The sequence below is a fragment of the Egretta garzetta genome, unplaced genomic scaffold (assembly GCF_000687185.1).
Source record: "Egretta garzetta isolate BGI_Z169 unplaced genomic scaffold, ASM68718v1 scaffold713, whole genome shotgun sequence".
Lineage (NCBI taxonomy): Eukaryota > Metazoa > Chordata > Aves > Pelecaniformes > Ardeidae > Egretta > Egretta garzetta.
In genome coordinates, this window is record NW_009259104.1 from 1154313 (window position 1) to 1179304 (window position 24992).

Consider the following 24992-nt stretch of genomic DNA (forward strand, 5'->3'; position numbering starts at 1 on the left):
CCCTCCCCCTATGCAAAGCTGGTGATTGCTCAGGTGGTGACCTATATTTATCATGTACCTTATTTATCATGTTTATCATGCACTTCCCCTTCCCCTCTTAATCAAAAAAAATCTGAATATAAGCTTGAACAACTGTCATGAAAAGTTAATCATTTTTTTAAATGTTGGAGAAAATGTTCTGCAGGTTTAGTGTGGAATTTCTCTCTCTGCAACAGGAGACTTCTCAGCTGCTGGTGGGAGGGGGGGGTATTCAGCTGTGGCTGGTTCTCTACCCAGGACGCGTTCAGAACCTCGCGCTGCTTGGTTTCACAGATGCTCAACTTCCACATCAAAACCAGACCCCACTTTTAACAACGAACATGTCTAACACTTCAGGCTTTAGAGTGTGAGTTTATAATGTACGGCAAGTTTATTAGAGGGCTTGCTAAGGGTTTCCAGCATGCATGTTTCCCTCACCTTCAGCTCTCAGCTGTTGACTGCACATGCCCGCTCCTATGCTTGCATTGCACAAGCACTTTAAGTTAGCTTTAATTTCAGAAACACAGCATTATCTCAACCGGTTCCTATATCCAATTCCCACTGTGGCTGCATGAACACCTCAGCTAACCCAGGGAGAGGATGGTAGAGGGGGAGAGCCAGGGAACCATGCTTTCGGGCAAACAACAGCAGCTTATGGAGCTGTCTGTGGACTCCTGATGTAGGGTTTGTACCAGAAAGCAGGCAGCCTTTCAAATGGTCAAAGCTTTCCAAAATAATTGCCTGGTAAAATGTACTCTGAGGACAAAGCACGTGAGGGTACCGTGGATGAAAATTCTGAGCCAGCGTTACATCTGGCAGTGACCCGCTATTTGGGTACGCACGTGTCCTCTGACTGGACAGCACAGGAATGCAAATGTATGCATGTCCAGGCACCAGAAAACCCACAAATTTGTCGAAGTTAATCCCTCCAAAACTAACACAAGCCAAAATTAAGGTTGTGTGTGACAGTTAATTTACTTTTTTTTTTTGCATGTGGATGTAACACCATACAGAACAGAATTACTACCACAAAGTATATTTTTATATATACATAGTATACAGAATAGATGCACTGATTAGTTCCTTTTCATTATTTTACCTTATCCCAAGCATTCAGCGTATGGCCACACACCTCCTTAACACCACACTTCTCAGATGTGCTGCCTTAGGTTTTTATTTCATACCCATGATTGCATTAGACACATCCATGAAATTGTCTCCCTGACGCCCTTGCGAGGAAGCCCATCCTCCCAGTCCTACAGACACAGAAGAGGAGTTTTGCATCATCTGGCTTAAATTTGTATTTTCCAACCAAACCTCTTAATGGCCTCATGGGCAGCTGAGAGTGCTCAGTGCTCTTCTGAGCAGACTCCACTTGCATCAGTGAAGGGGCCTAAGGCTGGAGAAGCCTTGTTCATCCCTTAGTTTGGTTGACTTAGTCAAATTATCAGCAGCTAATAAAGGGGTACAACATGGCTCAACCACTTCTTAGGAAATAACCTGCTACATTACAGAAGCACACGACACTGTCTCCCCCAGGACTGTAATACTCTCCAGGTCAAACGGAGACACAAACGCAGACACAGACCCACACTTCACATCCTCGCCCTCCCCAACCCAGTCCCCTTGATCCTGTGCACCACACAAGACCCACAGAAACTCCTTGGCTTCACAGCTTGCCTTTCAATCCTGCACCGAGGTCTGTGGCTTGACACACATCTGGAAACTTCACAGCCCTCCAGCAGCTCCCTCCCAGTGCCTCCTTGCCCAGCCTTGCCCCTCACCCTCAGCCAGCCCAGGGGAGAGCCACCAACTGCAGGACCTGGGGACGGACCTACCTACAGCCCCCTCTGGCTCTCTGCTGTACCCGTGGAGGGAGGATTGCTGTCTCTGCAGCTCAGGTGACAACTCAACAGAGTTTCCACAGCTCTTCAAGTAACATTCAGACGATGCCATGGCCTTGGACCTCCCTGCAGCGGGTTGTGAGCCCCTGCAGCAGGCGCTCACCCCATCTGTGCTGGCTCAGCGCTGCTCAGGGAGGGGTGGGGTGCACTCTGCAAGGGCTGCAGCAATCACCTCCCAGCCCTTGAGGCACGGTGGGTGCCACGCAAGGGGCAGGGAGATGCATCCACTCCTCCAGCATGGCCTGTGGAGGTAAGGCAGCAGGAGGGCTTTTTTTTTTTCAGGGGATGACGACATGCAGATGTGGATAATATCTCAAAATTAGGGTGCTGCAACCATTATGCCTTTATGGATACTTCGTAGGCATCTTGATGCTTTCTGATAAAAGGTCTCTCTCTCTTCCTCCTATGTGCAGAGCTGCAGAAAAAAAAGCTCTGAAATATAAGTACTCGCCAAAGGAAAAAACTGGTAGCCCTATGAACAGGGAAGCCTGTTGTCCTTAGCTTCCCCTCTCCTTTTCTTTACGACCATAAGCCCCTTTTCCCTATACCCTCACTACATCTGCCCAGGCAAGACAGCAGTGTTGCAGCTGGGGCAGAGGTACTCAGGCAGGTGGGTTCTGCTGGGGGAGGTAACACTGATCTGTTTTGCCTTCCTCCTCCTCCTGGCTACCAGTTTCATTGAAGCTTGTAAAAAAATTGTCTCTGAGAGCTCTACCTCCCCAGCAAATTTCATTGAATTTAGGCAGGAGCTCAAAAGTTTTCACTAGGGTCTGACAGAGAGGGGCCCTCCCAAAGGTCCAGCATCACAGACACTTTCAACCAATGTAAGGTGATCCAGCGACTGAAAAAAGATGGTGTTGACTGTCCATGGCTTCCTCCACAGCGCCTTTTCTCCTTGCTTATTCCAAGGTTTGCTGTAGCTGTGTGATGAATGAGATTATGTACTCAGCTGATGTAAGAAACCAATTTATTTTGCCAGATGAGTTTCATCTGGACCAATTCCTGATCTGGTTTACTGCATTGACTGCGTGAAAGTTCACGCTAGCATGCGAGTTGGTGGGGGCAGAATGACTTCTTCAGTGGCACTCTAGATTACGCTGGTCTGCCACATACGTGGAATTACAGCGTTAGCCAGACTAAATCCTTCCACCATTTTAAAATCACTAAGCCAGGAAAGCCTTTAGAAGATTGTATTTAACGTTTTCATACCTGTATTATGTATTAGCCATTCTCTCAGAGTTAAATTAACTTTCTTTTCTTTCAAATGTTCGCCATTCATTTAAATTTAATTTCTTTTTTATAAAATCAACGAGAAAGAAAAATTTATTAATGTTTTTCTCTAAGTGAATGTGATTGCTGTGTTTCCCCTCAGTCTTTCAATCTTTCTCAGTCAGAGAATAGTTCTAGGAGGTGGTATTACAGCTTGTACAAATTATGGGGTTTAGGCTTCAGTAATCCTGAGGAAGTAGAAAATCTCTACCTTCTGCTCTTCTAAATTCTTCCAAAATCAAACACATGTTCTAGCACATAGACAACAAAGTTTCATCCAGTGATGAGACTGAACCCAACTGCTAAAAAAACAAAGCCTGAGGAAAATGGCTCCTAGGTGCTGGAAAAGAGGACTAAAACCAAGGGCAACCGCCCCGAATTCACTGGAGTGGCACTTGAATGGCACCTGGCCTGGCAGCGATACCCGCTATAGAAGAAATCTGCCCGAAGGCTGGCACGTCAGCTATGCAGGTCAGCATGCTCCGTGGTGACAGCCCACAGCATCGTATGCGACCTTCCCAGCTTTGAGTGCATCTTTGGGATGGACCTTACTGGTTGCTCGCTGCCACTCATTTTTTTATCACAGTTGTGAATCAGATAGTCACACAGGAATCAATGAAGTTCATTTACAGGGTCTGCTTCCAAGAATACAAGTAACAGTCAGAAGGATTTGCTGCAATGGGCATCTGCCACTGACTGCGCAGAAACAATAAATATGGCAAATTCAGTAAGTGTCAGCCAGCAAGAGAGTTTGGCTCCTTCACCTTTTCGCTTAAAATAGTCTCGCTGCTCACTTATTCTCTGCTGTCAGCTCAGATGGGAATAGCGAAGGGCGGCCTGCAGTCACGCTGTGACATAAGGAAGAAAATATGGAAGGGGATCACGAGACCAGAAACTGATGAAGAGTGTCTGTACTGTTCACCCTCAGTTGCATTTCCAAATTGTGTGTTTCCCTCATCCTTGGTTCTTACCGAATGTAAACAGACCCATCAAAAACAGATCAGTGTGATTCTGTAACTTTATCAGAAAACAGCTTTTGGCTTTTTGCTCACTTTATCAGAGGAAATTGCCTTGATTTGTGAAGCTTTCAGTAAAACTCAGGTGTATATTTTCTGTATTTGCTTGTCACAGATTTGCAGGAGCAAGTTCCAGAAATAACATCGCCAACACCAAATACCTCTAATATTGTGGTTTTAAACACTCCAGACATGTCATCCTTTGTTTCAAAAACCCTCAGACCAGGAGGGGTGGTTGCCTAGCTTACATGTTCATTAAGCATAGATCTTCAGGAAATCAGAAAAGCTTTCCAACTGAACTACTTAACAAGTCTTCAGTGACTTGTCTCGATGTGCTTTAACGTCAGTCTCAAAAAGAAAACAAAAAAAAATAGGAGCCTCAGAGCAGAAGGATGGTGTAATTCTTCATGAGGCAGCAAAAAACAATTAGAAAGCTCTAGTCCTACATTCAAAGCAGAACAACAGCTTGAAAAAGTGCTCACTGACCATCAGATGATCTTTTCAAAACTATTTCTTTCTTGAAAGACTTCTGAGATCTACTGTAACTACTGTTACACAGATACACCGAAGTAAGCTACTAGCATGATATCTGCTTCTCTCCTTTCTTTTAAACAAGATTTGGGGGTTAAAGTTTTGCTTTAATTAGCCAATTCTGAGCGACTGAACCAACCAATATTTCTTTCTGGAAGTTGATCCAGGACTGCACACCCTGGAATGAAGGCATACAAAATTATTCAGGACTTCTGAAAAGCCAATCCTTCACCTCTTCTTGTGCTGAAATTTGTTCATTATGGTCCCAGGGATTAACAATCCCCATAATCCCCCGTTGTTCTGCTGCAGCCTTGAGAAGCATACTAATTCTAAGTGTCTTCTATAAACTTGGTAATAAATAAGAATATTTTGAATGCAGCAGCTATGGCAGGAAGCTCTTTGATCTCCAGCACGCCTCCTCTGTGCTCTTCTACTTGGTTACGTACATTAGGCAAATCAGATCACGGTCTCCTTTCGCAGGATTACACCATGATACAGTACACTGCTTTTGTCCAATGGGCTCTTAATTTGCAAAGTACAGGAAACTTGGTCAAACTACCACTACGACGTTAACACAGATGTCATTCTGATTCATAGTAGCTTGAATGAACTCTTCAGTAACAGACACTTCTGGACTTATGGATCAGGTTAGTAGCAACATGCTTAGTCCTCACTAAAAATAAATCCAGCTCCTACTAGCTCACTAGTTCAAGACCACACAGAAGCCAGCATGATGTGTGGATAGCTGCGGTACATCCACTTTGGTTCCTATCATTACGACACAGCACAGCGCGTGCTTGGTAGTTTACTGTGGTGAGTACCTGTGTCACAGAAATGAGTTAAGATCTGCTACAGATGGAATTTGTCACCAAGAAAGCTATTTTTCAGGCCATACAAACAAACATGGGTGACGTGTGTGGTTCTTTCCCTCCAGCTGTCCTTGTTACCCCTTCTGTGAGATCCTGATGATGATGTGTGCTCTGGGTTTAACCTTGTAACAAGCCCAGGTTCTTTTTAACTCATGAATGAGTGAATTGCAGAGCAATGGAGAATGACGACAGATTACCCTGGTGCAGGAACACCAGCTAACACGGACAGCTTCCATCACCACAGAAGCCAAGCATTTTGACAAGGTTTAGGAAAAACAGGTCACGTTTGGAAGACGTGAACACCTTCTCAGTTTCAGCTATTCAATTTTGCTCGCTTCTATTCTGTTCAGTTTTATCCCATTTCCCAGCAACGAAGTGAAACAGCATAAGATGAAATAGAACACAGAAAAAAAACCAGAAGAACACATTCCAAATACAGTCTGACTTTATTGAAACCATGTTGCCTTTCGGCAATCCTGCTGCACCTTGACATTGCAAATATTTACGCTTTTCAATTTATTTCAGTTGGAACTTTATTGCTTCGCTACTTCCTCATGTGTAAGGACAATCTTACAAAACAAACCATCAGTGGTGACAGGCTTCTTTCTAAATTCAATTATCAATTCAGTTGCGCATTGAGGGTTCAAAGGAAGGCAACACATGCCACAGACTGCTAATTCAAAGGCATCTTTACAGTCCCCTTTATATTTCAGGCAAAAACCTAATGGACGAAACAAATCTGCAACTATTCAAGTAAATAGCCAAGACCTCATTAGTTTAAGAATTAGTTACAGATTCTGACAGCACCACTTGCTGAGTAACATTTGATTGATTTTAAGTGTTGAGGGTAATAAACTCGAAGATTAAAGTGCTGGATAAAGAAGTTGTGGAATACAACTTACTTTTGATCATCTTGTTGCCATTTCTCCCTTCTCAAAGTATTTCATCCTTTTAAACGATGTAATAACACAAAACCGGCCAAAGAGTATCAAAGCAAAGATCTTGCATTGCAGCAGCCTGATAGCTGCAGCTAACTCCAGCAAGGATCTGGAACAAAGGATGCAAAGGTTAAGGAAAACATCTACTCCTAACGCTTTTGTACAACTTGTGTTGTTGAGTTGAATGGCCTTTAAAATGCTTCAGGAAGATGAGAATTTCTACTCCACTCAGCTAACTAAGCTCAATTCTAACTTTACCTTCCGTTGCTCATAAAAATAAGCTTCTCCAAATATAGGTGCATTACATTTTCATAATCAAAATCAAAGAAAAGCAAGGCAGTGATTCAAGCACCATCATAAAGCTAATTCAGGGAAAAGCAGGAGACATCCTACTCTGGGGTACTTTCAGCCTTTGCTACCTTTCTTCAGCTATAAAAAAAAAAGTTTAATTTTTAGAATTAGTTAATCTGTAAAAGCCAATACTTCAGAAGCGGGTAGATTTTTTTTTTTCCAGAACTCAGGCAGAGGTATCAACAGCAAAATGCCAACTGCCTGCAAAGCATGTTTGCTAACTGTGTCTTAAGACACCCTGGGGACTTGTAGTCAGAGAAGCTGAGCAACCAGTTGCTCAGTAACATAGAGATGATACTACTCAGGTGCCTAAACACAGTGATAATTAGTAACGAAAGTAAGAATTTGGGGCACAGGCTTTGAAAGTGAGCTTGGCCAAGCCTGAAGAATAAACTCAAGTGACTTATTTCCTTCCAGATGAATGTCAAAAGGACAGAAGTTTTCTCTTTAGAATTTGTCATTTTTCAGGCTCAGTATTATCTTTAAATGAGATCCAACAAGCATTTCCATACTCTTCAGGCTAAAAGCTAGATTTCACCCTTCCTGCCAAACAGGCAAAACAAATGCTGCTTGCACTCGAGAATCAATTTATACATTGATAATCTCGACAGGGTGGAAGACTGGCCACGGCGGTCTCTCATTTCCAGTCATTTTACGCAGTAATCAATCAGTATCTTCTCACCCAACAGGAAAATAAGAAATTTTACAAGAAATGAATTCCTGTGCACTTCTGACATGGCTGGGGGGCTCCTTAAGCCATGTAGTTATAAGGCCTGATCCAAAGCCCAGGGGAGTTGACCTGCTATTTGTGCAAAAGCTCAGCTAGCATCAGTATGGTATCTTATGGTATAGAATCATAGAAACATTTAGGTTGGAAAAGACCCTTAAGATGATCAAGTCCAACCGTTAGCCTAATGCTGCCGTCCCACCACTAAACCATGTCCCTAAGCACCTCATCTACTCTTCTTTTAAATACCTCCAGGGATGGGGACTCGACCACTTCTCTGGGCAGCCCATTCCAATGCCTGACAACCCTTTCGGTGAAAATTTTTTTCCTAATGTCCAACATAAATCTGCCCTGGCGCAAGTTGAAGCCATTTCCCCTCATCCTATTGCCCGTTACCTGGGAGAAGAGACCAACCCCCACCTCACTACAGCCTCCTTTCAGGCAGTTGTAAAGGGCGGTAAGGTCTCCCCTCACCCTCCTCTTCTCCAGACTAAACAACCCCAGTATCACTGGTCGCTACTGAAATGCAGGGTATCCTGCTCAGGTTCTCAGCCAGATAGGAAACCAGTATTATTCATTATCTATCTATTATCTCATGATCTATTGGCAATAAATGTTCTATACACATTGTAATAGAAATAGTTATTGAACTACTACATGATGAATCTGCTCAAACAACTGACAATTTCATACACTGAATGAATTTCATCAGTACTGGAGAATTACAGCACAAGATTAGAAAAAAGCCAATTTGCCGGAAGGAAAGGGGATTCTGCCTAACCCTGTAAATCCTTCTACTTCTCTGCTCCAACCCAACAGGTCAGCTGAGAGCTCTGCTATGGACAGCTTACCGTAATGTTTGACTTTGGACTGAAATGGAAGTATTTATGCCATATAGCTACGGCGGAGAATCTGTTTATCGTAACACTGAGAGGTTTCACTCCCCAGGCGACGCGTGCACAGCTGACCAGTTCTCAGTTTAGGAGTTCTGCATGCCATTTTACATCCCCAGTCTTAATTCCACTCAAAGTGTAATTATTCCCCAACAATCAAACTCTATTTGTATTCAAACAGTAAAGTCTTCCCTTCACACCACATCTGCCATCCTACTCCTTCCTCATAATACAACAACAAAGCTTACATGGAAAAAGCACTACTATGGGTTTGGATTTGGATTCCTTTGTCCAGCTGCTGAAACGATGCAGGAGCACCTCCTCCTTTTGGGTTTAAAAATCCCACGTTGGTTTACTGCAGTCCTTCAAATGATGTAACTTAGGTGAAACAGCAGCATTTCTAGGTTGTTACAACAGCGTTATATGGTTGGACTCTATGATCTTAAAGGTCTTTTCCAACTTAAGTGATTCTATAGAAACTACGCAACGATGCAATCTGCAAGCACGGGTCCCAAGCTGTAATTAGCATTTTGTAATTGCTTTCAACAATGCTGATTTCTGACAGTGCTGCAGTGCTGTGTTTATACTTTTTTCCCCCTACATATTTGCTTTTGCTGAAGGAGTTTTCCTCACTTCTCTTACAGTTAGTCCTTGGTTATAGGACTCTGTATCTTAATCAGAAAAATCCAAGAGATACCAAGTGATTTAGTTTCACTGTTTAAGCTGAATTACAAAAAAAAAAAAAAAGGCAGAAGCAAAGCCATTTTTTTAGATGGTACATGAGGATGACAGAGTGCAAGGCTGTACTGAATAGCACTCAGCGTCTTTGTTTCACAAAGATGCCTTATTTGGTCTCTATACTAAATATTACACATTGCACAGTTATCAAAAATTTGATACCGAATTGTAATTGGGCCCTTCTTAATGAAGAGATTCACTGCATTCAAAACTAGCCCTATTTCAGATACCAACAGATAAATCTATATGATCCAATAGTACTAGAAAGGAACAGAAACTCTTTTCAGGTACTGAAGTATTCCAGCCCTGTGCCTAAATCAGATCAAGGCCAGTGCATATTTAAAAATGAACGCTCAAGTTCCAGATTTATTGATTAGGATCTTTCAAAGGGAAAGACAACTTCAGCAAGAGCTAAGAAATCTCAAGCTTCCGTTCTCTTGTTCAAGTTGCAGTGATAAGCATGACATTAACATGGTGCTCCTACGTGTAAAATGTTGCATTATTTAAAACCAAATGATTTAATTTGAAATTGAGAGCAAATTACTGATATGACAAGAAATTCCTAACATGATACACCCAATTCAGGAATTCCCATGTTTCTTCCCCACAATCATACATTGCATTTTTTACATCATATTTTTCCATTACTAGATTTTATCATCTTAACATTAGATGACAGTATTCATTTGGGCCTAAGACCAGTTCGAAGAGAGGGACAGTATCATATTCCTCAACTTAAGGTGAAAGTTTGCAACTTTTTACAAACCAGCCATGCACTCAGTAACAACAGCCTCCTCATCATACGGAGGACAGTTTTACTGAGGCCCATCTTTAAGCCTTAACTTTCAAATGCTTCTTCCTTCTACCCGTATTTGGGCTTCCCTCTTGATTACCTGAGAGTTGAGAGACTTAGAACAAAAAGAGAGTAATTTTGAACTACCTTCCAAGTTCACTCCGCGTGTAAATGGGTATTTGATATTTTCTCACTGTCTTTTCACATATTCCTGCACTGCTATTCCAAATAAAAAGGAGGCTGGAAAGACGTGTGCGAGTTTGGTTTAATTATCCGAAGCACTTCCTGGCACTGTTTAGCTGAGGGTTCAGCTTCAATCGTATCTGCTGTGGCAACCGTACTAAACTTCAGTTTAACAGACGAAGAGCAGAAATGCAACATCCATCAGAAACGTGAGAACAATTTCCATCTTTTTCTTTTTTATTTAGCCACATAAGTACATGTCAACAGTTGGCATAAACTTCATAAAAATACAGTACCTTTTTGTGCTGTAACAATAGTCACAATGTTTATATAAAGATTTTTTTCCTGCTTCCTTGAATTCAATTAACATTTTAAAAAGTGACTTCCCAAAAGCCCTTTTTGTGATAGTTTCCTTATAGAAATTTTTTCCAAAATCTATTCTGTAAAAGTTAAAAAGCTAATGCATTTTCAGCCATTCTCCCTCACCCTCTCAATAAAACAGATTTTAAAAAAATAATAAGTCTTAGAATACTGATCAGTTGTTACACTACTACTTTATCATAGATTTCCATTTAATTCATACTGTTGTAGGTGTGACGGATGCTATTCCTACAGCATCTAATATTGCTAGATGCTATTAGGGCTAAAAAGACCAGTCATATCAATAGACTGATGTCTGGAACAAAAAAAAAAAAAGCCAAAACAAAACCAAAACATGAGTGATATTCAGAGAAACATTAGACTTTAGAAGTCTTATACTGCAGAATCACAATTAACTGTGATACTTCCCAATGGCAATAAACACACACACACACAAAAAAAAATCTATCCAGTCAGTTAAACGACTAAAGGGTGTCCTTGCGCTGGGTATCTTGGAAAACAAATTCTCTAAATTCTTTATAACTGATAATGTTGGTGTGACACAGAGATGACTAATATTTTTGGAGCAATTATACCCACAAAACTGACTACACCCATATCACAACTGGGTTAAATTTCATTTTTCTTTAATGCTGATAATAAAATCCAAGCAGGATCTAATACATGGGGAAAGAAAATACAGCATAAATTTTGAAAATAAATTCCTTATCGGGTTAGGCGCTGAAGGTCTAGTTAAGGCAGTGAAGGATTTATTTTAGTATCTTTCTAAGGCTATGACAGATTTTTCCTGAATAAAGCATTTTCCCTTAAAAATTTCATGTGTATTATGCCAGTTTATTCTGAATGCATAAGGATGCTAAAAATCCTTGGACACTGAGAAGCTAAACTATTGCTCACTGCAAATATTACCCTTATTAGTCGTCTTTTTTAATATCAGTAAGATTCCAAGAACATGCACCTAAATAATGAAGTTTCAAGTCTGCCTACAAACTTTTCCATTTCAAAAGCAAGCTTAAAAGCATGTTAAGAGATCCAAAATTATGAATGTTCCTAATCCTCTCAAAGAAAAAAATACATTTCTCTGTTGTGAATAGGGAAACTACATGACTTTTAAGAGACTTTCTAGGATCACCTTGTCGAGAAGGGAGATGGGTAATGAAAGCGACATGAGAAATGTGATGCCAGATGCTATAGCACCATTCCTTTGTTCCTAGCTGCTAGCACCAAAACTTTAAACAAGTTTGCTTTGCTAAGACATTCTGACAGTCCCATTTCACAATATCATTGGTTTTGAGAATGGAGTTACTTTCCACAACTACTTTTAACTCTTTTTGGATCAGTGTTAAATAAAATGTGCAAACATATAATCATTTGCATAGCAAATCTCAAGGGACTGACCCTGAAATAGAAATCCAAACTGTTAGGTTTAAGATATTTCTATAATCAGAATTCACTTAAAATGGTAAAAAATAAAATACACATTTTTCCATTTTAAGTCTAGTAAAAAAGGTATTTCTGATTTAGAACTCTTATAGTTACTAGTTTAAAAAGTTGAAAGACTGATGGTTCTTTGCATTGAAATGTTATTCCTTTGGAATCTTCAAGACTCTGTAATTGCTGTTTTCAAATACTGTGATGAAATACGGCCTGGAATCCTTGCTCATAAGGGTACATAAAGGAATTCTGCCAATATTAGCAGGATCTTCGACATCCCAAATTTCAGGCATACTGCAACCAGGCCTAGAAAACATATGAATACAAAAAGAGAAATGAAGAAATACCATCAAAAAAAACCATACAGTTTGCTGGACTCTGTTTTATAAATCCCCCCTATGAATACTTGATTGCACCATCTATATTTTTTTTAAGTTTGTCTTTATACTAGAAATTCTTATCAGATGATACAGTACTAATTTAAAAAAAAATGTTGAGAATGTGTAAAATTTGTCTGGTTTTGTGGTTACATAATTAATATGAATTAATTTGCAGGAAGAAGTATATAAAACAATTCAAATTATACAATACACATTACCAGGGACTCTTAAAACTTCTTATAAAATGGAGGGTGATGTTCACACTCCTAATATTTTTAAAAGAAATTCAGGAAATAGAGCACCTTTAAAAAAAAATAGTAGTAACTCCTTGCTTTTTTTATTAAGGCACATAACCAAACATCGATTCCCTGTACAGTTATCTGTAAAGTTAGAATTACTGAGAATTTCCTAATTTGTCAAATATAATTGCAAAGAAATAGAACAGATTAATTTCATGTTATTCTAAATGCAGAGAAAAATAAAATAAAAAATCCAAACAAATCATGTCCTAAAGGCCAAAAAGAGAAATTGAAAAGAAAAAGTATAGCTTTTTTATTAAGGGCAGCTTAAATGTGACAAAATTTACAGTGACCAGCAATGGTCTTAATAATTTGGTGCTCAAACTACCTTTTACTCTGCACCTTTTATCCATACTGGGCTTTCATTACACACACACATCCATTCTTGCCATCACAGAATAATGACTTTTTTCCTTCATGAATCTCTTCAGTATTTCACAGTGATGTTTAAAAAATACATACAACAGCTCTTCAGGTGTACAGGAAGACCACAATGTTGCTCATGCAGGTAGAGTTAATTATATTTATTAATAACTGGAAACGCTGGACAAAAACGTATTTTGGACACTTTTAATAAAGCGGAGCTCAACGCTTCAAAACTTGGTATGAATCTTAGACTACATATTTGAGCAGCATATCATTATTGTGAGAAACAGAGAGATTACTCACTTTTTTCTGCTTACACACAATGACTCTTCCAGAATGTAGTAATTCACACCTAGTTTTATCAATTCTCTTTTTACTTCTTTCGCAGGTTTTCGACTGTACATGGAATATACTACTTTAGTTCTGGCCCTTCAAAAAGAGAAATACAGAAGTTAGCTAGCAACATCGCATGAAAATGTAAGATTTAACTTTAGACTGGACAGGCAGGCTTTTTATTTCTCAAGACAACTAGGCTAAAACAAAGTTTAAATTGATAGTGACATTTGCTTTAATGTGATTATTTCTTCACAAATATAGTGATTCCAAGGAGGGGGCGGGGGGGGAAAATCACATACAGCCCTCATTTTTCTGTAGAAGACAACTTAGTAACAAGATCCATGGTTACTGTAAATAGAAAATGCAAAGATGTCAAAGCAACGCATTCACCACATGTTAAAGGCTAGAAATGACCTTGCTTGGACTGGAGGTGATCAGAAGTAGTCATCTGCCCAGTCTCTCCACAAAAGGTCATACTCAGTGCCCTTGTTTGGACTTTTTTAAATGCAGACGCAAGACCTGATGCCTGCCTATGCTGAATCGAGCAAAATCAACACTTGTAAATCACAACCCTGTTTATATAACCCAGTAATATCCTCCTTTGATTGTGCAAGTGTGACGTTGTTAACCCCTGTTCATTTTCTGCCACTGTATCATCTCTAGCTTATTTTCCTCAAACATGCCCTGTCCTCTGTTTTTGTAGTTCAAATAGAATAAAGCATCTCAGATGGAACAGACCTACAACAATCATTTAGTCCACCTGCCTGACCAATGCAGGGATGACCAAAAGTTAAAGCCAGTTAATGCCAGACACAAAACTAAGGACATACAAGGCCTGTAAAATCAATCTCCTTTTCTCCTTTACCCCTCTCTTTCTTCTTGTTTTCTTCCTGTGTTTTTTTTAACCAGTTTTACCAAATTACCAAAAAATTATGCTGCAATACTAAAAAAAAAATAATTCATTACTTTATCAGATAAATAAACTTCAATTTAGAAATATATCCTGATTTTAAAAATAACAAAGTACAGAATTCAGTGATTCCATTACAAAATTTCAGTTTCAGCTACTCTATTTCAATAATTAGATACGTTATAATGAAAAAAATGACAGCCAATAACAGAAAGCTAATAGGAATAACTAAACTGGCTATCCCGAGGAGGAGGGGAAAAAAAAAAAAAAAATCAAGTCTGTCTACAGTGTCAGGAATTACTAGAATGAAGAAAGGATGTAACAGTACATGTTAATTCCAATTCCATAATTATATTCTAGTTTTTTTGTATGTAAGTTCGAAGCCATAGCTATCCTACTGTATATCCTTTCTGATGAACACAAATCCTGAAGAAACACTGCATATGTTTTCAATCTGACTAAAATAACAAATCATGTTCTATGGGATTTTAACAAATTTTGCAACATAAGGTGATGCCACTACTACCATATATTACCAACATGAAGAGAATTAATAGTAAATAAAAATAAATCCTCAACTTTGAAGTTTACCTTAATCCTGCATCTTCATAGTGAGGATGATTTACAATAGGACGAAGTGTAGACAATTTAACACTTGCCATTGTAGGCATTGCTCCTGCAAAAACTGCATCTGAAATACAGAATAAAAGGCATATTTGAAATAAAGAATCAAGCAGTAAAAGCGGTGAAGCAATCTTCAAATATCTCAACAGTAATCCTGTAGAAAAACATAAGGTGTGAAGAGGGGAAGGTACTCTTTTTTGAAAAGGCCTAAACATTGCACCAACAGGAGATGCACAAAATCATACTTTATGGGTTTTGTTTAAAACCTTGAACACAATATAAGTCATTAGATAACTAAACATCTAAGAAGGGACATCTAATACATCATCTTTTTCTTGAAAAGGTAGAATAACTTATTCATTATGACAACACCTTGTTTGTCACTTCTTACACCAGTGTTAAACGAGCAATAAAATCTCAGTCTACTTCAGCTTCGAAGTATTTTCCTGCTAAAAGGTAACTACTTTCTTTCCAGCTAGTTTTCTGACACTTCTACTCACTTTAATAAAAGGACAGGAGCAAGCACAACACATCCACTCTGAATTCTCTTCTAGCAAAATGATGATCACGGACCTACATACAGGAACAGGGTCATGTAAGCAACAACCTGTTTTAATTGAACTTTACAAAAACCCTTTTGTTGTAGAAGTACCACACCAGTGGCTAGAACCTCCAGACTGGTAGCCTAGAGTCTAACAAAGCAAGCTTTTGGCATTCTTTTCATTTGAGAGCTTCTACATGGACAAATATATGTGACTAAACCATGGCTGTAGGACAGTCCTGTGGCAAAGCCACAGACAGCAGCAATACTTCTGCAGTCATTCATACCAAGTTCTGTAGTTACATCTCACAGCAAATGAGGAACACCATACATCATTAAATAGCTTACCTTGTCTGGTATTGACTTTAATCCATTCTAAAAGTTCCTCCTGTGGCAAATTGCTAAATTCTCCCATGATGTTCCACTGAGTTTGAAGGTTTGCTGATCCCTCTATTGCCATCAATGCTAAAATAGCAAAGACCAATGTTTTGGGCTGGATTTTACAGAAGAGCCATCCAAACAACTGAAATACAAGAATCAATTCATTTCTAGACAATCCTGTAATGTTGTATGCAGCACAATTCATTTTTGTTTCTATAAAAGGAATCTAACATATACTACAATATGAAATCATCTCTGTTACTGCTTCTCCACTAAACTGCAGTGAGACCTCATAAGAAGTATTCATGTTTTCTGAATGTATGGCACTATATTTGTAATTCTACCAAAAAAAGTTGACATCAGTGCAGCTTTTAAAGTCATAGTTCAAATGTCAAATTCTGCAATTATGATGATTCAATAATGCTAGGTGCACTTTTCCAGTATTTTATCTGTTTACCTCAAGGGTTTCTAGCTGTAGCGTATGGATTAGAGATTGTACTGCAAACTTCTGAAAACGTCAGAAACGTAGACTTTGGGGATATATAAAGTTAATGTTGTTTTATACCTTACTCTTCCCTTTCTTGAACTGAAAAAGATGGCACTTGCTTTTTTTCCTAAAAATTCTTTGCTGGAGGCTCTAAGTAAATACACATAAATATGTGAAATGGGTAGTTATGAACAAAGTACCACCAAATTTGCTATGTTCAAGTTTAGTTTGAGCAAACCCACTTTATCTTACCCATATCTGCCCTAACCCTTCAATAAGACAAAGTATGAATTACTTTTTTTTCTTTAAGCTATTGTTAATTGTAAATAAGGCTTCCCTTTCCAAAAATATCAAACCTGCACTAAATACATACATTTCATTCAGAGTACCTTTATCCATTTTTTAAATTAAAGCATGAAATAATAAAAGTTTCACAGCAAAATCTCCCACTAGGCTGACTACATCAATTAGGTAGTATATATTATCTTTGTTATAAACTAACCATAAATGACTTCGGGTTATTAAAACTCCCAAGCCACCTCTCCAAAAATGCAGTGCCCTCTACTCTCATCCTCAAAGACTTGCTAAACACTCTAGCGAGAACAGCAACACTATTCCAGAGAAACTTAATATACCAGATATGCCTGACCACTGTGTAGGTCTGGAAGGATGAAGGGAAAAATTCATTTGTACACTGCTTTATGTGAGCAAACCTCCTTTTTACCAACCGTCACAAAAATCTCACTTCAAGAACACCTTAGAACTTTGGAATTCTTTACTGAATTCCATGGCTTTTCAAATCAAGGAAAATTACATTCTTATAATGCTTTTATAAAACCTCATTATCATTCAAAGTATCTAAATTTACCACTATTTTGTTTAGATAAAGAGCCCAGAATGGTCAAACATATATGCAATGCAAAAGAAGCATTTCTTTTACAGGATGCTGTTCCTAATGTAGTTTAAATACCAATTCAAGGGGTTTTATTTGGTTTTGTTAAATGAATATGTTAAGTCTTTCTCCAGCTATCTTTCTTTGCTTTCAGAATTTCCACTCAGGATAGCTAATTCCTTCTACCAGAAAGAGGAAATGTGTGGATGTAAACAGTTATCGTTTTTACTGTCCATCAGGTGCCACAAGCTGCAACACTGAGGTAATGGCAAGTTCAGAGATTCACACTATAGGCTGAAAGAACATAACATACAAAATTCTTTTTTCATGTGCAGAATAACGCTAGTACGTCTTTTGCCTGTTTGTTCGGTTTTGGTTTGTGTTACAAACGTCCACCTCAGGCTGACTGCTCACTAATAAAAGGACATATTTTGAAAGGCAGCTGATTAACATGTTATCTATCTATAGCCTGAAAATAAATTAATTATACCAACGTACCACTGCAGGTAAACTTTCATGGTCTGCTAGAAGAAAGGATAGTGCTGACCTCAATTATGGTAATTACATATGCTAAATTTGCTTAAATTTTTCTTGCATCTGTAAAGACGAGTTGCTGCTCATCAACTTAACCTTTATGCAAACACCTAAAACTTTACATAATGGTAAGTGTACCAGGTGTTAATCAATCATTTGGTCACAAGTCCCATTTTCCCCTGCTCATCTTCCTCACAGCAATTTTTCTGAATCAATATTGCACCTACGGTCAGATTTTTTAAACCTCAAACTAGTCCTACTGGCCGCTGAGCAGAAGTACAGGAAAAGCTCACTAAAACCCACTTGATATTTTCCTGACGCTACAAAAAAATAAGGAGTTTTCTTATCCCTTTGCTTGCTTAAGTCAGAGCTGCCTTAGAAGTGGTCTGACCGATTGCAGCTCAGCAGCCTTACAGGCCAGTTCTTCTCTCTCAGGCTGAAGCCAGGCAGGTATTACCTGGAAGATTACCAGCAGCTCCCCACTAAAGCAAGCGTACATCAGTCACACCAGAAAGAATCTGGCTTGTCTTTTACAGGTATCAATCAGCACCAACCTAGGGAACATGCCAAACAGGTGAAAGAACCTTTGCTGATAGCAAGACAAGGGAAATATTTTTTATTTTTTACTTATGTTGTTCACCTGAAGTTGGGTACTCTTTAACACAGGTACGTACTTCTCCTAAGGCCCAAGCCAGGGCCAGGATAGTCACACACCTTGGTATATGGGGCAGCTTCTGCACAGAACAACTGTCTAAACTGCAGTAATCTAAAGCCTTACCTCCCCGAGTATTCAAGACCTATTTCTTTCAAGCCAACTATGCATCCATGATGCTGCAAAGCAGGACAAAAAAAAAAAAAGTCACTGGACCTGAGCCATCTGGTCCAACAGGGGCAGTTCCCAGAATAGGTTTTCACCTGCATTTGTAGCTTCCAGAGAAGCTTGCTCTCACTCTACAACCATAGGAAACAACAGAACAATCAAAGGGCCAAAATGCAGTTGCAAGCAGAAGAAAATAAAATATTGATAAAATACTCCGAACCTGTTCTTCTTCCAGTATTTACACAATGATAACATGTGGCATCCTCTAAGATCCAAAATGCAACTATTACCAAAAGCACCAGTTTTCATTAACTAGCCTGATGACCTTAGTTGCAGTACCAAAACAAAACCTACAATGATCTGGGATGCATTACTGTAGCACCATTGCTAAGGTGCTTTAAAAAAATAGAAATAAGATCACCAGCTGATAACTTTTACTAACTTGCCATGTAGCAGCTAACTTACTTTATGGAAAAAAAAACCCAAATGAGGTTACAGATTAATAGAAAACATTCCTAGCAGCTCATCTTTCAGTCATTACCAGTTGCAAGGTACTTTTTCCTATCTTTCAGAGATTATTTCTCTCCATACAGCAAAAAAAAAGCAGTTCAGATTTTATTGGTTGTCAATTCTCAGAAGGCTGAGAGGCCTTTTCCTGTGGCACAAAACATAGAAATATTTTTAGTTCTAAACTTCATTAGAAAATCCTGCACTTTTTTTTCAATAATGACAGGGCATAAAAGCCCATCAACTTTCTTCTAGGAATACATAGTTAAAAAAATAATTAAGAACAAATTAACTTTGGACAGAATGAATTTATATTGTAATTGTTATCTAGAAATTGTATGTTGGAAGAAAACAGCCTTTTTTCTTTTTGCTTTTCCGTCTTTTGAAAAGCAACTTCATTTCAAATTACTCAGAAATACCTCCTGAGAGTTCATTTAGAAAAATTCAACCACAGTGTAACTGCTATTACTTAAACAACCAGACCACCTAAGGGGACACCAATACTTCCAGAACAACTAACAAAGAGCTGGGAAATCCCATAAGCACACCTATAAACCTTACAGAATAGCAAGAGTGTAGAGGAAAAGCAAATTTCTCTTAAGTCCCAATATTCAGTTACAAGGTGGCTAAATAAAGTTACTTTTTTAAAGAGTTTTTGATGTGTTTTTAGCATTTTGTACGTTCACCGTACAGATTCATTTGATGTTGGCAAACATTCAGCACTTTTACCTTCAGCACTTTTCACACAACAGGCATCAAAAAAGTGATGAGCACAACATTTAAGCAGACCAATATTGTGTAGCCTGTCTGGCATTATCAAGAACTGTCCTTCCTTGAAAGAACGTTCAGGGAAGCAATCCAGTTTTCTGGGAAATCAGCTGCCTTATTATGGGACGACTTTCTCCTCTTTGCGTAATTCTGTCTCATTTATTCACCTTCTGATTGTATGACACAGGTGTCAGATGTTCCACAGCCAATAACTGCTTTCACCATACAACCCTAATTCATCTTTAGCACAGGCTACCATCACAGATATTATGGGGAAAAATAACGTGTATCAGGCATTGTGGTCTGTATCATACTGCATATGCACAAGGCAGCCAGAAAAACACTGTCAGTTCTGGCACTCCAGATTTTGAGTACTGAACTTTGTAATGTTATTCTTGTATTTTTTCAATTTTCAAGAACAGCAAACTTAATGACTCGGGTTTCTTATTAAAACCCTAATTTTCTTCACCAGCTGATGCTAGTTTTCCCACTCTGTCAAAGATTTTTCTCTTTTCCTTCTACTGTATGATGTCCACAACAGTTCTTAGCACTGGATTCTTTCTCCCACTCATCCTCATGATGACCTTCTCCATATAGACATTTTTTACGAGTTCCCCATCTCATCTTCCCAATTTGTTTTCTTGTTAGTAAGCCCAGCTCACTATTAACCATAATCTTTCACTCTCTTAATATGGGATACTTACTTTGTCTGATGTAAGTAACGCCCTTCTAGTTTCTACAACACAGCATGGTTGAGGCTGGCAGGGACCTCTGGAGGTCATCTGGTCCAGCCCCCCTGCTCAGGCAGGGCCACCTAGAGCCAGTTAACCAGGACTGTGCCCAGACGGCTTCTGAATATCTCCAAGGATGGAGACTCCACAACCTCCCTGGGCAGCCTGTGCCAGCACTTGGTCACCCTCACAGTAAAAAAATGTTTCCTGATGTTTAGAGGAAGCCTCCTGTGTTTCTGTGTGTGCCCATCACCTCCTGTCATGTCATTGGGCACCACTGAAAAGAGGCTGCCTCGGTCCTCTTTATATCCTCCCTTCAAGTATTCGTACACATCAGTAAGATTCCCCTGAGCCTTCTCTTCTCCAGACTGAACAGTTCCAGCTCTCTCAGCCTTTCCTCACAGGAGAGATGCTTCAGCCCCTTAAATCACCCTCGTGGCCCTTTGCTGGACTGTCTCCAGTATGTCCACATCTCTCTTGTACTGGGAAGCCCAGAGCTGGACCCAGCACTCCAGGTGTGGCCTCACCAGTGCTGAACAGAGGGGAACGATCGTCTCCCTCAACCTGCTGGCAACACTCCTCCTAACGCAGCCCAGGATACCGTTGGCCTTCTTTGCAGCAAGGGTACGTTGCTGGCTTATGTTCAACTCTGTGTCCACCAGAACCTCAGGTCCCTTTCTGCAAAGCAGCTTTCCAGCTGGTCAGACCCCACCCATGTACTGGTGCCTGGGGTTGTTATTCCTCAGGTGCAAGACTTTGGCACTTCCCCTTGTTGAACTGCCTGAGTTCCTGTCAGCCCATTTCTCCAGCCTGCTGAGGTCCCTCTGCATGGCAGCACACCCATCTGGTGCGCCAGCCACTCCTCCCAGTTTTGTTCCATCAGCAAACTTGCTGAGGGTACACTCTGTCCCATCACCCAGACCATTAACAAAGACATTGAATAGGGTTGAACCCAGCATTGACCCCTAGGGTACATTGCTAGTTACTGCCTTCAACCAGATTTTGTACCACTGACCACCCTTCTCTAGGCCCAGTCATTCAGCCAGTTTTCAATCTACCTCCCTGTTTGCTTCCCAGACAAAGGACTGCTTACCCTACTTTTGCTGCAACTGTAAAGCTTCTAAAACAGCTACTTAGATGCAGATTCAATCAAATTAATTTCTCAAAAACACAGATACTGAAAAATGGAAAGCCAATACTAAGGTCTTTTATATCTGGAGAAAATCTAGTAACATTTTGTGTTATTGATGATTTCAAGGTAGAAAAATTAAATCCAAGTTCGGCATATGACTGGCATTTGATTTTCAAGGCTGAAATGTTTTCAACATGCAAGACTTCAAAACTGTACTTCTGGAAAGAATTAATACACAAAAACCATGCAAGACAATACACTCTAAAGAGCTGTGAAAACACAGTGTAAACAAAGTCAAACACTGTTTGAATAAAATTAATAGTCAATAAAAAACTTGCAATGGCATAAAAGTGTGTAAATCCAGTAAAATCCAGTGCATGTCTCTCTAGTCTCAAGCACAATACACAGCATATTAACTTGTATAATAATGCAACTGGACAAGTCAGATAAAACAAGACATTTACTTTATTTGGGGATAGGGGAGAACGGAACTTCAGTAACCATATTTTTCCATAGGCAATATAATCTGGTTTATTTTTAACTGGTACACTCAGATTCAGCAGTTACACAAAAATCTGCTTTAGGAAAAATATCCGGGTAATACTCTAAGTACTGAGATAGCTACAGGATTAAAAAGACCTTACCTGTTTTGAACACACCAAGGAAGCCATAACACATAGATGTGGTGTCAAGAATAGTTTTAGCCTCATTATTAGAATCGCTAGGACACTGTATGCCAAGAGCTGCAATGCATGGTATACCAGCTGCAAAAAAAAAAAAAAAAAAAAAAAAAGAAAACCCCATTCAAAAGTGTATTTGCTTACTTTTCATTTGTGTCTTAAACATACAACTTCATTTTCAGCACAGCTTAAAGTAAGAGCTTGTCTGAAAGAGAGTCGAAGTCAAAGATCTTCACATTTCAGACAGCGATAAGGAATTTCTGTTATTGTTTTTATAAAGATATGTAATATGCTAAAGTATGGGACAACAGGAAGGATAAACATTAACAATAAAACCAAAAGGAACTGGAGAAATGGCTAGCTAGGCAAAAGAACATGAAACAAACAGGCAATAACATATGTAGAATTTCTTGTATAACCTCTTTACAGAAGTGATGAAACCGTGCTATTTAATACCTAAAAAAACTAAGTATGAAATGAAAGAAGCAAATAAAATCATCCTTGATACTCACACAACCATAGGCAGCTTGCTTTAGTATTCCCAAAAAAGGTTAAAAAGCAGAGATACCACTCACCACTCCTAATATTGAATCTGTGTTATTTTTGGAAGTGCTGTGGTAAATTATACAGGCATTTTTGCAATCAGTGCTTTTATCTAACTGATTGATTATTATATTTTGAATGGCATGAGATTTCTCTCATAGCACAAACCACAAATACACCACTGTTAAGAAAGTTTTGCACTGTCCTTGCTGACTTAATTGCAAGTAAAGAAACCACATAAGAAAGCTGCCATTCAATTATATTTTTGGCATAATTATATTAAAAGAACTGCATGTAGAATTATTTTAATTATGGCACATTTCAAATCAGAATTTTAACATTATCTGTCACGTGAAGCCCCAGTAAAGGAACCAATCTCCTTCACAGTCTGTATGGGGAAAATTGAAGGTCCAGCATAATTTCAGTGTCTTTCTGTACTGCTACAGCAAAAGCCTAAAAGACTCCTCGCTTGCATTGCTACCCGGCCATTAGCTAGTATATTTTTTTGTTTAACATTCCAGAGTTATTCTGGTGATGTACTGGACCCAATTTAAGACAAGGGAATAGAAGATGCAAATACTTACCTTCAAATAAACCACATATCAAGATCAGACCATTGCAACCTGTATTTCAATATTGAGTATTCACATTAACATACGAATAAAATTGTGCAGAAAAATAATCTTACCTCACCATGGTTAAAACGTTCCTCTCTGAATAAAAAACAGAAAATCACATTATTTGTTTATATACTACAGAAGCACTGGTTTTACTTTTAAGTCTTTTATAGTGGCTCTAGACAACTGAACTAATTCAGTAATCACGAGTCAGCGTATTTTTTCCCCTCTATAACAAGCTTTGAAATATATTGCAAATCAGTAACCATCCTCCTCAAACACTGTTTCTATTTGGAAATCTGAAAATTAATTTTAGCTTTTTTTTTTAATTACTGCCATGAATTATTTCATATATAGAACAGCTTATTTAGAGAATGAAACTTCAGTAACATAAAAGAGGCAGAGCACTGGTCAGTCATTTACTCAGGTACTACACAGATTGGGTTTGGATTCTCAGAAGAAAATATTAATGCGAAAAGACTCAAAATCATATGTACTTGTTGCTCTCCAAAAACATCTGTGAAGACAGGATGCTGAATCCTGATCACATCTGTTGAAATTTCGATAATGGACATGAGACCATGGGTCTGAGATAGAGATCACTGAAATGATTGGTGACAAATTGGAAAAAAAAAAAAAAAGAAACCAAACCCAAAAAAAACAGGAAGCAAAAAGATATGTCAGGTAAATGACAACATTCAATTGGACAAATTGACTGCTCTTGAGCAGAGCATCAACAAGTGATGCCAAATGGCTGTGACAGGTAGAGCATGTATCACAGATATTTAGAAAATAAAATTAATACAGTTGGGATCCCTTCCTAAAGATTGGGACCCCTTCCTAAAGATGAAACTCAGGGATCTTCATAACCTGGGAAAAAAAATAATGGGAAGGAAAGAATTTTTATTCACTACTTCTTATAAGAGAAAAGCAAACAGGGACATAAATAAATATTGGTTTAGGAACAGAGCAGAGAAAAAAAATCATTAAATAGAAAATTTGGGGGTAAGAGGGTTAAGATGTCTAAAACTAAGTTCAGCGGCTAAACATAGTTTTAGACATCCTATAAAAATACCACAAGCCATTCAGTTACCGAACTATACATAATTTACCCTTCAAAAAGGACCAACATAATGTAAAATTCTGAATTATTTAGTGTATAGAAAATCAAATAAACTTCCAGCAGAAAATTCAGTTTTACATTAAAAAAAGACGACAATATTTACCTTTCATATTGGCCTGTCTGGGAAAAGGCCCACATAAGATATTTAATTACCTGAAGAAAACAAGAACCAACAAAAAGTATGAATAAACTTTCACAATCATTCTAAAGCATTTTCAGTGTTTGCTAAATTAAATTATACCTGGGTAATCTCATTTTGAGATAATGTTAAGATAA

The 24992-nt window shown here is 38.7% G+C and overlaps 1 protein-coding gene across 3 annotated transcripts in view; it reads right to left on the bottom strand.

Moving 5' to 3' along the window:
• Positions 1-10555: 10555 nt before the first annotated feature.
• DPY19L1 (dpy-19 like C-mannosyltransferase 1) overlaps positions 10556-24992 on the bottom strand; it is a 49654-nt gene continuing 35217 nt past the window's right edge. For 2 of the 3 annotated variants that reach the window (XM_035890845.1, XM_035890847.1), the window contains 7 exons: positions 24820-24869; positions 23665-23689; positions 22398-22517; positions 15850-16024; positions 14928-15027; positions 13394-13519; positions 10556-12351 (listed from right to left, as the gene is read on the bottom strand). In XM_035890845.1, coding sequence (XP_035746738.1) covers positions 12195-12351; positions 13394-13519; positions 14928-15027; positions 15850-16024; positions 22398-22517; positions 23665-23689; positions 24820-24869 — 753 coding nt within the window. In that variant the 3' untranslated portion in view covers positions 10556-12194. Of the gene's footprint in view, positions 12352-13393; positions 13520-14927; positions 15028-15488; positions 15534-15849; positions 16025-22397; positions 22518-23664; positions 23690-24819; positions 24870-24992 lie in introns of those variants that run through there. The other variant, XM_035890846.1, reaches the window with a different exon arrangement.